The following is a 15,066-nucleotide window of genomic DNA, read 5'->3' as shown; positions in this document are numbered from 1 at the left end:
CAGATGTTTCATCACCATACTAGGTAACCTCATCAGTGAGTCTCTGGTGAAGCACTGGTGGTATGACACACTTTCTATTTGTGTTTAGGTTTCCTTGGATTGATGTTGTCATTTCTTGATCTTTTCTCAGATGGTGGTAAATGGGGTCCAATTTGATTTGTTGATAGAGTTCCAGTTGGAATGCCATGCTTTGAGGAATTCTCGCGCATGTCTGTTTGGCTTGTCCGTGGATGGGTGTGTTGTCCCTCAAACTGTTCTTAAAAAAAAACCCACCATGGCTACAGAATTACTTACAACTCAATTATGGACTTATACACAAAATCCCATGTGTTAATAATTCAAAATGCAAAAATGGACTGAAGTGAAAAAAGCTTTTATTGTGCACATGTTTTCAATATTATAATATATAGCAAATGACTGTTTTATGAAACTACCAACTATAAACTAATTTTGAATTTTCCAGGTCCTTCAGGGAGACCTTTATGTTTGCTGTACTTTTGTCAACCTTTACAACACTTCGTTGCCTATGTATGCTGGGACCCAATGTCCAGGCCTGGATACGTGTCTTCAGTAAAAATGGGTAAGTAGTGGAGAGGGTGTAGATTTTGTATTGGTTCAGTCATGTGCTTTTGTGGAAAAACGAACAAAATTGGGGAAGTTTGAATTCTGCTAGAAATAGACAAGGTTTTTTTCCCTGGGGTGTGGGAGTCTAGAACTAGAGGGCATAGGCTTCGGGAGAGAGGGGCAAGATTTAAAAGGGATCTAAGGGGCAACTTCTTCACACAAAGGGTAGTGAGTGTATGGAATGAGCTACCAGAGGAAGTGGTGGAGGTGGCACAATTACAACACTTAAAAGGCATCTAGATGGGTACTTGAATAGGATGGGTTTAGAGGAATATGGGCCAACTGCTGGCAAACAGGACTAGATTAATTTAGGATACTGGTCGGCATGGACGAGTTGGACCAAAGGGTGTGTTTCCATGCTGCACTTCTCTATAACTTGAGTATTATGTTTTGTAATCCTATGCAATCTCATTGGATTAACATAAAATCAATGTTGCAGTTGCATCTCATGTAAAGTTTTGCTTACAGATGTACCAATTACAGTTTTTTCTGATATTGTGTGTTTTGTCAGTGTGATTTAGCTGTAACACAATTGATGAATGGGTGAACACTGTGTGTGAAATGTGAATTTTTGCATACATGTGTTGGCTATTGCGTGATTCCATCCCTAACACGGTGCACAGAGGAATGCAATGTTTACAGCAACAGAGTCTCTTGTAAACATCAATACATGTTCAGTTGACCCACGTGCTTTGTTATGAAATGTTTTTGAGAGGTACTCTGTCACTCTGGGTTTTTTTGTTTGCAAATTTTGCTGTGTTACCCATAAATATGGGAGGACAAAGTAACAAGAATGTTTACAAGAAGTGGTTACAAGAACTGCTTGCATGCAGTTTGGCATAAGCTTCTCCCAGACTTTATTCATGATTTTAAAGGTTTTGAACCATCAGAGGAGCTCCCAAGAATCAAAGAACATTGTGTTGCTCTTGCAAAGCAAGTTGGATTTCAAGAAGTGGAGAGTAAGGATGTTGGAAGAGCTGCTTGAGTCCCACTTTGAAGACCTCTCTACAGCTGATCCACAACAACTTGTTGCTGAGGGAGGAATTGGAAGCTGGAGATGAAGAACATGAAGCCCATGAGGTGGCACCACGAGAGCTTTCCACTTCTCTTTTGTCTTCTATCCTGAGGGAAGTTAAGAAGCAGTTCAGCTCTTAGAAGACAATGATTACAATGCAGAATACAACAGGATAGCAGTTGGTGGAATAAGGTCTTATTTGGCACCCTTTGAACAGCTTCTTTATGAAAGACGAAAAATGGCAAAGCAGCAAAAACTAGATGTCTTTTTTAAGCCAACCACCAAGAAACCGAAGACAATGAACCACAGCAATGAACTTCTGGCTTAACTAATGCTAGAACCACAACTGCACCTGGAGTTGGTGGTGATGATGACAACCCTCAACCTCTGTCTTAATAACTCTGCAACCTCAAAACCACCCTCCTTTTCCCCCCCATCAAGTTATATTCAAATGTTTTTCAGTCTGTGAAATTTACTGTATTATTTCATTATTTGATATGAATTTAACATTCATACTGTGCTATCATTTGTGTTAGGTAGTCTGCTTTTAACACTCTTTTTTGTAAGCCCTGTTATTTTAATTGTACGATTTTCTGTAGCACGAGGTCACACAAGAACGCAACGATCACGCTATAGCAGAAAGGACAGTCTGGGGTAATTTTGCTCTTTGGTGTAGTATTATAGTAATAAGTCATTCTCATTCTCTACAAATTGCCTGAGAACCAATGGACTATCACAGGATTCATATAATCTTTCCTTAAAAATTGAAGGCAAGTATTATTTGTATATGGACCTTGACAGTGAGTCTTAACAACCATTTGCTGTCCAGAGGGACTATTATAGTTCATCTAAACCTTGAACTCAACTGGTGACCATTTCCAGTGTGTGTTCATAGCCGTGGTTGCAGATACTTTACCAAAAGATGAGTCCTCAGGAAACTTTCTCCATACCCTTCCTTTTAAATCTGGGAAGCTGAGCTCTATGTTGTGTCTTCTCCTGCCATCCTGGTTGAAGTCAGTTATCCACTGTCGAAAGCTGTTATCTGAAAACTTGGTGGCTTAGTTGCTTGATGGATATGTTGTCCAAGGATCCATCCAATTACTTTTATATGATGGTGTTAGTTTATCTCTTTAAATTAATTCAGAGTAACAAATCAGTATTACAACACAAATGTGCAGCCGGTAACAATGGAATATATTACATTTATGGATTGACTATGCATTTCTCTCAGGCCTTTAAATCTATTTCCAGAGCAATCCCAGTGCTCACAAGGGTAGACGGCAGATAAACCTAAGTCATACTCAGCCATGAAGTTAGCTCTTGACACATTTGAAACACCTCACTGCTAAAATCTTCAGTTACAGGACTGTTTAATGTTAATTGCACAAGTCAAACTATGGAAATACTTTCTATTCCAAATATAGATTACTGGCTGGTCGTGAGATACATGGGCATTGATAGAATCTTAAGCTGCAAGATCAAAATTAAAATGGGTTTCATAGTCCAAGGACTTTGTTTCAATATAATAAACAGTACTTAAAGTATTTAATCTTCTTAAACTAGATTGAATTGCTTGTGTTAATCATACTATGCTTAGACTACTTTTGGAGTACAGATACAGTTTAACTTTCCACGTGGAGGCACAAAAAGATTTGTCATAACTATACCAGAACCTGGAAGATTTACTTACTCAAGTAAAGGGTGAGTAGGTTAGGATGTCTTTATCTATTAAGGAGAATACTGAGGTATGACCTAATGAAGGCCTTAAAAATTATGAAAGGATTTGATGGAGTAAAAATAGAAAGACTTTATTGCAGGTCAGTGCAAAATTAGAAGTTAAAAACATAAGGTAGTAATTGAAGAATCGAGTAGGATTCAAGAGGAAAGTCTTTACCTAGGAAGTCTGAAGAATATGGAATTTACTGTGGCAAATACTATAGGTGCATTTAAAAAGAAGCTAGATATGCAAAGTGAAGGAGAAAGGATGAGAAAACTGTGTGGCTAAATGAGGTGAATTAGGACAGTCCGAAACTGTGGTGCTGGAAAAACACAGCAGGTCAGGCAGCATCCGAGGAGCAGGAAAATCACTGTTTCAGGCATAAGTCCTTCATCAGTCCTGATAAAGGGCTTATGCCTGTAAAGTTCATTCTCCTGCTGTGATTTTCCAGCACCACACTCTCTACTCCGATGTTCAACATCTGCAGTCCTCACTTTCTCCTGAGGTAGGAGGAGGCACCTGTAGAGCACCGATGGAGTGCTTTTGAGTTTGGTATGACTCTTCATACCAAAGAGTTCTAGACGTGCCATACTGGACTCTCCCTATTAACCTATTTGCTCTCCACTGATCTGCTTTTTGTAGCAGAGAGCGGAGGGAGCTGGGCGGAAGTGAGGTCGGAGCGCAAAGCCGGTCGGGAAGGATTGTTATTTGAGTGGGTGTGTTCTAGACCCCAGGTCCTACAAAGTAGAGCCTTCCTCCCACCCTCCTCCTCTAACCTAAATTAAAAGTCCACAGACTTGCCCCAAAAAGAGGGTCCAAGGAAGTTCCTGTGGATTGAAAAGTGAGGCTTTAGTTCAGGACAAGGAGGTTGAGTAAGTGATTACGGCACAGTTGAGAGGGTGAAGACATGACTGCCAAGCTGGTTCAGTGTGCTATGTGCTTGATGTGAGAGGTCAACGACTCTGGTGTGTCTGGCTCGTATAAGTGTGGAAAGTGTGTGCACGTTCAGCTGCTGACAGAGCATATTGCAGCCCTGATGAAAGAACTCGAGGACCATAGGCTCATCCGAGAGAACGAGATCTTTCTGGACAAGACCTTCAGCGAGGTTATTACACCGACCATACCAGAAGAGAGCAGGCGATGAGGAAGGCAGAAAGGAGACAGGTGCAAGAGACCCCGGGGGAAGTACCTGTCAGGAACAAGTTGAATCTTTTGGAAACAGTAGAGACAGATGACACTGCCAGTCCACGAAGTGGCCAGGTTTGTCAATCAAAAGTTGGCGTGGAGGCAGAGCGGAAGAGTCTGACATGGCACAGAGCCGTGCTAATACGGGACTCCATAGTGAGAGGAACTGACCGGGGTTTTTGTGACAGCAGGCGGGACTTAAGGATGGTGTGTTGTCTTCCTGGTGCCAGGGTTAAAGATATCACAGGCAGAGTGCAGGAAATCCTCAAGGACGAAAGTGAAGAGTCAGAGGTGGTGAACATGTCGGCACAAATGTCGAAGAAGAGGAGGAACATACTACTTCTGGACTTTGGAGAACTAGGAAGAAGGCTGAAAAGCAGGATGTCCAAGGTGGTTATCTCTGGTTTGCTTCCAGTTCCTCGGGCTGGTGAGGCCAGAAACAGGGAGATAATGGACTTGAATGTGTGGCTGGGGAACTGGTGCAGGAAGCAAGGATTTAAATTCTTGGATCACTGGGGTATGTTTTGTGGTAACCATAAATTATACAAAGGCAACTGTATCAATGAGGCAGAAAACTCAGAAAGGGATCATGCTGTAAGGTTGAGTGAAATAGGAGTTGATGGGAAGGGTGAGGGCAGTAACAAATTAAAAATACTATACATGAATGCACGAAGCATTAGAAATAAGATGGATGAGCTTGAGGCTCTTTTGGAAATTGGCAGATATGATATTGTGGGGATAACTGAGACGTGGCTTCAAGTGGACAGGGCCTGGGAAATGAATATTCAAGGCTACACGTGCTATCGTAAGGACAGACTGACTGGCAGAGGGGTGGGGTGGCCATGTTGGTAAGGGATGATATTCAGTCCCTTGCGCAGGGGGACCTAGAATCAGGGGATGTAGAGTCAGTGTGGATAGAGCTGAGAAATTCTAAGGGTAAAAAGACCCTCTTGGGAGTTATCTACCGGCCCCCAAACAGTAGTCTGGATGTCAGATGTAAGTTGAATCAGGAGCTGAAATTGGCCTGTCGCAAAGATGTTACTACAGTTGTTATGGGGGATTTCAACATGCAGGTAGACTGGGAGAATCAGGATGGTACTGGACCTCAGAGACATTATGGAGTGCCTCTGAGATGAATTCTTAGAATAGCTGGTGCTGGAGCCTACCAGGGAGAAGGCAATTTTGGATCTGGTATTGTGCAACGAACCAGAATTGATCGGGTACCTCGAAGTGAAAGAGCCATTGGGAAGTAGTGACCATAATACAATAAGTTTCAATCTGCAATTTGAGAAGGAGAGGGTACAATCGGAAGTGACAATATTTCTGTTGAATAAAGGGAACTATGGAGCTATGAGGGAGAAGCTGGCGAAAGTTCAATGGTGCAATACCTTAGCAGCGATGACAGTGGAACAACAATGACAGGTATTTCTGTGTATAATGCAGAAGATGCAGAATCAGTTCATTCCAAAATGCAGAGATGCGGTGGAGGGCATCGTTGACCACTTCCCGGTCCTCCGCCCTTGAGCCCCCCCCTCCAACCGCCACCAGGACAGAACCCCACTGGTCCTCCCCTACCACCCCACCAACCTTCATGTACAGCGTATCATCTGACGTCATTTCCACCACCTCCAAACGGGCCCCACCACCAGGGATATATTTCCCTCCCCTCCCCTATCAGCGTTCCGAAAAGACCACTCCCTCCGTGACTCCCTCGTCAGGTCCACACCCCCCACCAACCCAACCTCCACTCCCGGCACCTTCCCCTGCAACCACAAGAAATGCAAAACTTGCGCCCTCACCTCCCCCCTTACTTCCCTCCAAGGCCCCAGGGGCACTTCCATATCCGCCACAAATTCACCTGCACCTACACACACACCATCTATTGCATCCCAGAGAACACCTCTGGGACACCCGGACCAACCAACCCAACTATCCCGTGGCACAACACTTCAATTCCTCCTCCCACTCCACCAATGACATGCAGGTCCTTGGACTCCTCCATCACCTGACCATAGCAACACGACGGTTGGAGGAAGAGTGCCTCACCTTCCGCCTAGGAACCCTCCAACCACAAGGGATGAACTCCGATTTCTCCAGTTTCCTCATTTCCCCTCCCCCACCTTGTCTCAGTCAAATCCCTCGAACTCAGCACCACCTTCCTAACCTGCAATCTTCTTCCTGACCTCTCCGCCCCCACCCCACTCCGGCCTATCACCCACACCTTGACCTCCTTCCACCTATCTCATTTCCAATGCCACTCCCCCAAGTCCCTCCTCCCTACCTTTTATCTTAGCCTGCTGGACACAATTTCCTCATTCCTGAAGAACGGCTTATGCCCGAAACGTTGATTCTCCTGTTCCTTGGATGCTGCCTGACCTGCGCTTTTCCAGCAACACATTTTCAGCTCTGATCTCCAGCATCTGCAGTCCTCACTTTCTCCTTGAAGACAGAAACCGGGGAATATATTACGGGGAACAAAGAAATGGCAGAAGAATTGAATTGGTACTTCAGATCTGTGTTCACTGGGGAAGACACAAGCTATCTCTCTGAGGTAACAGTGGCTGAAGGACCTGAACTTAAGGGAATTTATATTTGCCAGGATTTGGTGTTGGAGAGACTGTTAGGTCTGAAGGTTGATAAGTCCCCGGGGCCTGATGGTCTACATCCTAGGGTACTGAAGGAGGTGACTCGAGAAATCATGGATGCGTTGGTGATTATTTTCCAGAGTTCAATAGATTCGGGATCAGTTCCTGCGGATTGGGGGGTGGCTAATGTTGTACCACTTTTTAAGAATGGTAGGAGAGAGAAAGCAGGAAATTGTAGACCAGTTAGTCTGACCTCAGTGGTGGGAAAGATGCTGGAGTTTATTATAAAGGATGAAATTATGACACATCTGGATAGTAGTAACACGATAGATCAGAGTCAGCATGGATTTATGAAGGGGAAACCATGCTTGACTAATCTTCTGGAATTTTTTGAGAATGTAACTCTGAAGATGGACGAGGGAGATCCAGTAGATATAGTGTACCTGGACTTTCAGAAAGCTTTTGATAAAGTCCCACATAGGAGGTTAGTGAGCAAAATTAGGGCGCATGGTATTGGGGGCAAGTACTAAATTGGATTGAAAGTTGGTTGGCTGATAGGAAACAAAGAGTAGTGATAAACTGCTCCATTTCGGAATGGCAGGCAGTGACCAGTGGGGTACCGCAGGAATCAGTGATGGGACCACAGCTTTTTACAATATATGTTAATGATATAGAAGATGGTATTAGTAATAACATTAGCAAATTTGCTGATGATACTAAGCTGGGTGGCAGGGTGAAATGTGAGGAGGATGTTAGGAGATTACAGGGTGACCTGGACAGGTTAGGTGAGTGGTCAGATGCATGGCAGATGCAGTTTTATGTGGATAAATGTATGGTTATCCACTTTGGTGGCAAGAACAGGAAGGCAGATTACTACCTAAATGGAATCCATTTAGGTAAAGGGGCAGTACAGAGAGATCTGGGTGTTCTTGTACACCAGTTAATGAAGGTAAGCATGCAGGTACAGCAGGTAGTGAAAAAAGCTTAATAGCATGCTGGCCTTCATAGCAAGAGGGATTGAGTATAGAAGCAAAGAGGTTCTTCTGCAGCTGTACAGGGCCCTGGTGAGACCTCACGTGGGGTACTGTGTGCAGTTCTGGTCTCTAAATTTGAGAAAAGACATTCTGGCTATTGAGGGAGTGCAGCATAGGTTCATGAGGTCAATTCCTGGAATGACGGGACTACGTTACGCTGAAAGACTGGAGCGACTGGACTTGTATACCCTTGAGTTTAGAAGTCTGAGAGGGGATCTGATTGAGACATATAAGATTCAAAGTTTGTGCGAAGATTTGTAGCTCGGGTGCTCGTTGTTGTGGTTCTGTTCGCCGAGCTGGAAGTTTTTGTTGCAAACGTTTCGTCCCCTGGCTAGGCGACATCATCAGTGCTTGGGAGCCTCCTGCGAAGCGCTTCTTTGATGTTTCCTCCGGTGTTTATAGTGGAAATGTCCCTGCCGCTTCCGGTTGTCAGTTTCAGCTGTCCGCTGTAGTGGTTGGTATATTGGGTCCAATATACCAACCACTACAGCGGACAGCTGAAACTGACAACCGGAAGCGGCAGGGACATTTCCACTATAAACACCGGAGGAAACATCAAAGAAGCGCTTCGCAGGAGGCTCCCAAGCACTGATGATGTCGCCTAGCCAGGGGACGAAACGTTTGCAACAAAAACTTCCAGCTCGGCGAACAGAACCACAACAACATATAAGATTATTAAAGGATTGGACACTCTGGAGGCAGGAAACAGGTTTCCGCTGATGGGTGAGTGCCGAATCAGAGGACACAGTTTAAAAATACGGGGTAGACCATTTAGGGCAGAGATGAGGAGAAACTTCTTCACCCAGAGAGTGGTGGCTGTGTGGAATGCTCTGTCCCAGAGGGCAGTGGAGGCCCAGTCTCTGGATTCATTTAAGAAAGAGTTGGATAGAGCTCTCAAGGATAGTGGAATCAAGGGTTATGGAGATAAGGCAGGAACAGGATACTGATTAGGAATGATCAGCCATGATCATATTGAATGGTGGTGCATTCTCGAAGGGCAGATTGGTCTACTCCTGCACCTATTGTATATTGTCTATTCTCAATCTATTTCTACACTGTAGGGATTCTATGATTCAATGATCTGCTGAATCTATTCAAGATTTGGACTCTTGTTTACCCAGTGAGTGCATCCATCCATTCTAGTTGTGGTCTACATTTTGTAGAGGCTCTCTTTATTTCTGGATTTTAGATTGCAGGTCCACCTAGTAATGGACTGAATTTTGACCAAAGAAAATAATAGCTGTTAAACAATTATTTCCCTAATTCAATGAAGCAGTCATATCAGCCACCCAGTATATCAATGTTCTTGAAATTCCTGGTGCATTTATTTGTCCAAATGTTGAATAGTTTCCAATTTTATTTATGTTAACATCTTCAAGTTAACTCACATAAACAGAATAAGTCGTTTGAATACTAAGACCTGCAATTCTGTTCTGTAGCTACGTCTGTTCAGTCTGAACAATATAAATCCACTCCACACTGATCCTAGTAAGTAGCACACTGAAAAAATAAGTAAGTTGCCAAATGTTTCTCATTAATATTGAACATCTAGAATATTTGATTTAGTTTAAGCTTTTAGTTTGAGGTATCCGTACAAATGAATGATTTATATTTTCTCTCTTTGTTCATGGGATACAGGTGTCCCTAGCTGGGCCAATAGTTATTGCCTGTGCTGAGTTGCCCCAGAGGAGGTGGTGGTGAGCTGCTGCCTTGAGCTGCTGCAGACCATTTGCTGTAGGAAGACCCAAAGGTGTAGGCAGCTGTTGGAGAGGCTGGTTCCAGGACTTTGATCCAGCAGCATTGAAAGAAAGGTGATCTCTTGCTGTTGTTTCCAGTGCCTTAGTTGCTGCCAGATGGTCCATCTGGTTTGATTACTTTTGTTTTCTTTCTTGTTATTGATACAATTGAGTGGCTTGCAAAGCCATTTCATAGGGCAGTTAAGAATTGAATTGAATTTATTGTCACACATACCAAGGCACAGTGAAAGGCTTTGTCTTGCAAGAAATACAGGCAGATCAGAGTTAAGTAGCATAGATAGTAAATAATAGGTAAATAGCGGCAAAAACAAAAACACAAGTACAGGCAAATGTTAAGAGTTTGTGAATCCATTCAGTATTCTAACAACCGTAGGGTAGAAACTGTTACGAAACCGGATGGTGCGTGTGTTCCAGCGTCTGTACCTTCTCCCCGATGGTAGAGGTTGTAGAAAAGCATTGCCAGGGTGGGATGGATCTTTGAGAATGCTGGCAGCCTTTCCTTGACGGCGGGCCTGGTAGATGGATTCTATAGGTGCGAGGTTGGCCTTTGTGATTGTCCGGGCCGAGTTCACCACTCTCTGTAACAGTCTCCAATCTTGAATGGTACAGTTGCCATACCAGGTAGCGATGCATCCAGACAGAATGCTATCGATGGTGCACCTATACAAATTGGCAAGGGTATTCACTGTCATGCCAAATTTCCTCAGCTGCCTGAGAAAGAAAAGATATTGTTGGGCCTTTGTAACCAGTGCGTCCACATGAAGAGTCCAAGAAAGCTTGTTGTGGATGACCACTCCCAGGAGCTTGACACTCATTCCATCTCTGTGCTGTTAACGTGAAGGGGAGCATGAGTAACATCCCGCCGAAAGTCATTGATCGGTTCCTTGGTTTTGCCAGCATTGAGCTAGGTTGTGCTCAGTGCACCATTTTTCCAGGTCTTCCACCTCCTGTCTGTAGTTTGTTTCGTCACAGATGGTGATTAAACCGACTATGGTGGTGTCATCAGTGAATTTGTAAATGGTATATTAGATTAGATTACATTACAGTGTGGAAACAGGCCCTTCGGCCCAACAAGTCCACACCGACCCGCCGAAGCGCAAAGCACCCATACCCCTACATTTACCCCTGCACCTAACACTACGGGCAATTTAGCATGGCCAATTCACCTGACCTGCACATCTTTGGACTGTGGGAAGAAACCGGAGCACCCGGAGGAAACCCACGCAGACACGGGGAGAACATGCAAACTCCACACAGTCAGTCGCCTGAGGCGGGAATTGAACCCGGGTCTCTGGCCTTGTGAGGCAGCAGTGTTAACCACTGTGCCACCGTGCCGCCCACCAAATATGGTGTATGGTGACGCAGTCATGGGTATACAGTTAGTACAGTCAGGGGCTGAGTATGCACCCTTGGGGGGGGGGGGCTCGAGTGTTAGTGAGGATGAAATATTGTCCCCAATCTTTACTGATTGTGGCCTGTGGGTCAGGAAACTGAGGATCCAATTGCAGAGTGGGGCTTAGTCCGAGATCACTAAGTTCAGTAACTAGTCTCAAGGGGATAATAGTGTTGACTACAGTTCAGCCTTCAATGAGTAGCATTCTTACACAGCTGTTCTTGGTGTCAAGATGTTCTAGGGAGGAGCGAAGGCCAAGTGATATGGCATCTGACATAGATCTGTTGGTCCAATAGGCAAATGGAGTGGGTCAAGAGTAGTGGGGAGGCTGGAGTTGATTAATGCCAGGACCAGCCTTTCACAGCACTTCATGACCACTGAAGTTAGGGCCACTGGGCGGTAGTTATTGAGACATGCTGCATGAGCCGCCTTAGGCACAGGGATGATGTTGGTCCTCTTGAAACAGGCAGGGACAATGGCCTGCTGCAGGAGAGTTGAAGATGTCTGAGAACACCTCTGCCATTTGATCTGTGCATGCTCTGAGTGCATGGCCTGGTACTCTGTATGGTCCCATCACTTTTCTTGGATTCACAGGAAGGAAAGTTGATTGACCTCTGATGCAGTGACTGTTGGGATAGCTTCATCAGGACTTGTCAGAATAGGTGTTCTGCTCAAAGTGAGCATAGAAGACGTTGAGACGATCTGGAAGGGATTTGTCATTGTTTGCTATGTTGCACTGTCTCTTTTTAGAACCTGTGATGTCATTCAGACCTTGCCATATTCGCCGGGTGTCTGTCTGGGTCTCTAGTTTGGATCGGTATTTGTCCTTGGCTGTCTTAATGGCTCTGCGAAGGTCATACTTGGATTCTTATTATTTGAGCGGGTCTCCTGATCTGAAGGCCTCACACCTGGTTTTTACAGTATCGGTATGTCCTGATTCATCCAAGTCTCCTGTTGAGGAACACCCGGACTGACTTCCTCTGTATACAGAGGAGTCAACCACGTTGCTGAGAGTCTGGACACTCATATAGGCCCGACCAGCTAAGACAGCAGTTTCCTTACCTAAAGGACATTAGTGATCCAGAAGGATTTTTATAACTATAAACAGTGGTTTCATAGAAGTCATTAGTCTTTTAATTCCAGATTTTTTTTGTTGAATTCAAATTCTACTGTCTGTCATAGGGATTCAAACCGGGCTCCTCAGAACATTACATAGGATTACAAGTCTGGTGACAATGCCACTAGGTCATTGCCTCCCCTTAAATGAATTGCATGCTGAAAGGAAAAAAAAGCAGCAGTAAGATTCTGTAAATACTGAATATCTGATCAGAGTTGGAAAATTATGTATAAGGCTTTTTAACCACTTTTTGAAAACTGCCTCATGATGTATTGGTATCTTTATTTTGGTTAAGTATTCTTGACTTTGTTTCCTTGGATCGTAGTAATTTGGTGAAACATTACAAATAGATGAGGAATTGAGCCAGGTTGTCTTCCACTGTGGTTAAGGATCCCTAAAAATGTTCACACTTTATGTAAGTGAATGACCGAAAAAATTGCAGTCAACTGCTCAGACATCAAAATGTGAATTAAACGTATGAGGAATATTATCCTCCAAGAATGGGGGCCATGTGTGTGAGTGGATAGTTACAATAACTGAACACTTTTGAGTTGTCGGTCATGGGCTATTTAATCTTATGGTTACCTCCATGACAGTGTCTCTGTTCCCTCTAGTGAATATTTGGCTGGGAGCTCTTCTGTGGATACAACTTTATCTAAACCTTTTGGAGACTTTCAAATATGTTGGATGCATTTGGCAGCGCATCAGAAAAATCACCATACAAGCAATGCTGCTGTACCATGATGAGAGAGGTACACAGATGAGATTGACATTTGGAAGAGCAATGAATCCACTGGTTGACAGCATTACATCAGATGGTAGCAGAAGAAGACCTACTTCCATTTGGACCTGGTAGATAGACAGTTATTGCTGTGGAACTCAGCAGCAAACTTAATTTTTTCTTTAAAACTGGTTCCTTCCACACCAGAGATATATTGAGGATGTCACAGTTAGCTGCACATAACGACATCCTCTGTCTCAAATAATTAATGTTGCCAAAAAGAGAGTTGTGTAACCTTCTGTAGTGATGGCAAATGCCAGAATTGAACACTTGGATTCACAATGTCTGTGAGATATTTGTTCATCAATATGCAGCCAAAGGAGATTCATGAAGTTATTTTCCATGTTCACTGTGATCCATCATGAAACACTGTAGGAGACAAATTTTGTGACTGGATTCTGGAAGATAAGGGTTGCCCTCTTCAAACTTGGCTCATCTCAGGGCATCTGTTAGTAGCAATTCTGGTAAGGTTTAGGCAGACTGAATGACTATCCGGTGTCGTGGAACAAGCCATTGGATTAATGAAGATGTGTTTCAGGTACCTAAGTACAGGTTTGTGACTTGGCAGCCAAGGTGTTGAGAATGATGGTAGTTTGCTGTGCCTGAACAACATGGTGCAGCAGAGCAGTTGCAAGTGAATAAGGATGAAGGAGCATATCATCTTTGGTTTTCAGATGAAGTTAAAATGAAGGTTGATGGTAGAGAATCCATTGCTGGAAGACTGAGATTTCTGCCCAGGGCGCAAAGGTGGATGAAAATTATGATAGATAATCTAACCTTTCATGAGCAAAGCAGCAACAAAAACCTGGGGCTCAATACCAAATCAAGAACCAGTGCTATTCTGACAACCCTAAACTACCTTTGATCTACTGTCTATCCATTGATACTCTTCCCAGCAGATCCTGTCATGTATTGACATTCGTCATGTAATTGGTGATAGGTAGATGGAGGTGGGTGTAATGGTGATAGGTCAGAGGGAGGGTGGAGCAGATAGGTGGGAAGGAAGATGGACAGGTCATGAGTTGGCAGGTTGGAACTGGGATAGGTGGGGCGAGAGGAAATGTGGAAACTGAAGTCCACATAGATGCAGTGTGGTTGGAGGGTCCCAAGGCAGAAGATGAGGTACTCTTCCTCCAGGTGTTAGGTAGTTGGGGTGTGGCAATTGAGGAGACCCAGGACCTGCATGTCCTTGGCAGAGTGGGAGGGGGAGTTGAAGTGTTCAGCCATGGGGCATTGGGGTTGGTTGGTGCAGTCTCCCAGGATGTTCTCTGAAGCGTTTTGCAACTAGGCGCCCTGAGCAATCTGCTTGCTCCTGAAAGAAAAAGCAGATTTTATATTTATGGAATGTTACAACTCTCATTTAATAATTGCAATGATTTTTTTTTAAAAAGATTGTTTGATTATTTTTCCATTAGTTAGAAAGACCTTTTTTGTGGACACTATTGTGAATGTGCTTTTTTATTTCAGTCCTTTTCAAAAGTGAGCTGAAATGCAGAACTATTTTTAAAACCAGTGTTCCAGCCACCCCCGGACAGTCCAACCTGTTACCTGCCCGGGGTGACAGTGTAGAGGACAGCCTGCCTGCTTTCAGGCTCTCTGTCTGCCCCCACATTCCCATTGGCTCTCGTCCATCCTGACACACCTTTTGGCCACCTCAAGGACAGTCCATCCCCCTCCCTGGTACGACAGCGCACAAGGCAGCCCACAAGCCTTCCAGATCTCAGCCTGCCCCTACGCATCGTCTGGTGCTCGGCCGTTCTGACCTGATTAATACTCCTTTTTTTTTTCTTCTTTTTTCCCTTTCTTCCTTCCCCTACACTACCAGCTGACTGCAGTAGTGCTTATTTTTCCCCAGCGC

The 15,066-nt window shown here is 44.2% G+C and overlaps 1 protein-coding gene across 2 annotated transcripts in view; it reads left to right on the top strand.

The window, feature by feature from the left end:
* pigf (phosphatidylinositol glycan anchor biosynthesis, class F) overlaps positions 1–15,066 on the top strand; it is a 119,837-nt gene that overhangs the window by 15,487 nt on the left and 89,284 nt on the right. For both annotated transcript variants that reach the window (XM_043695663.2, XM_043695664.2), the window contains exon 3: positions 464–580. In XM_043695663.2, the coding sequence (XP_043551598.2) occupies positions 464–580 (117 nt within the window). The remainder of the gene's footprint in view (positions 1–463; positions 581–15,066) is intronic.

This window comes from Chiloscyllium plagiosum, unplaced genomic scaffold, assembly GCF_037043375.1.
Source record: "Chiloscyllium plagiosum isolate Xiang-an unplaced genomic scaffold, Cpla_swu_hap1 HiC_scaffold_10, whole genome shotgun sequence".
Classification (NCBI taxonomy): Eukaryota; Metazoa; Chordata; class Chondrichthyes; order Orectolobiformes; family Hemiscylliidae; genus Chiloscyllium; species Chiloscyllium plagiosum.
Note: the sequence above shows the minus strand (reverse complement) of the source record. Positions and strands in the feature narration are given on the sequence as shown.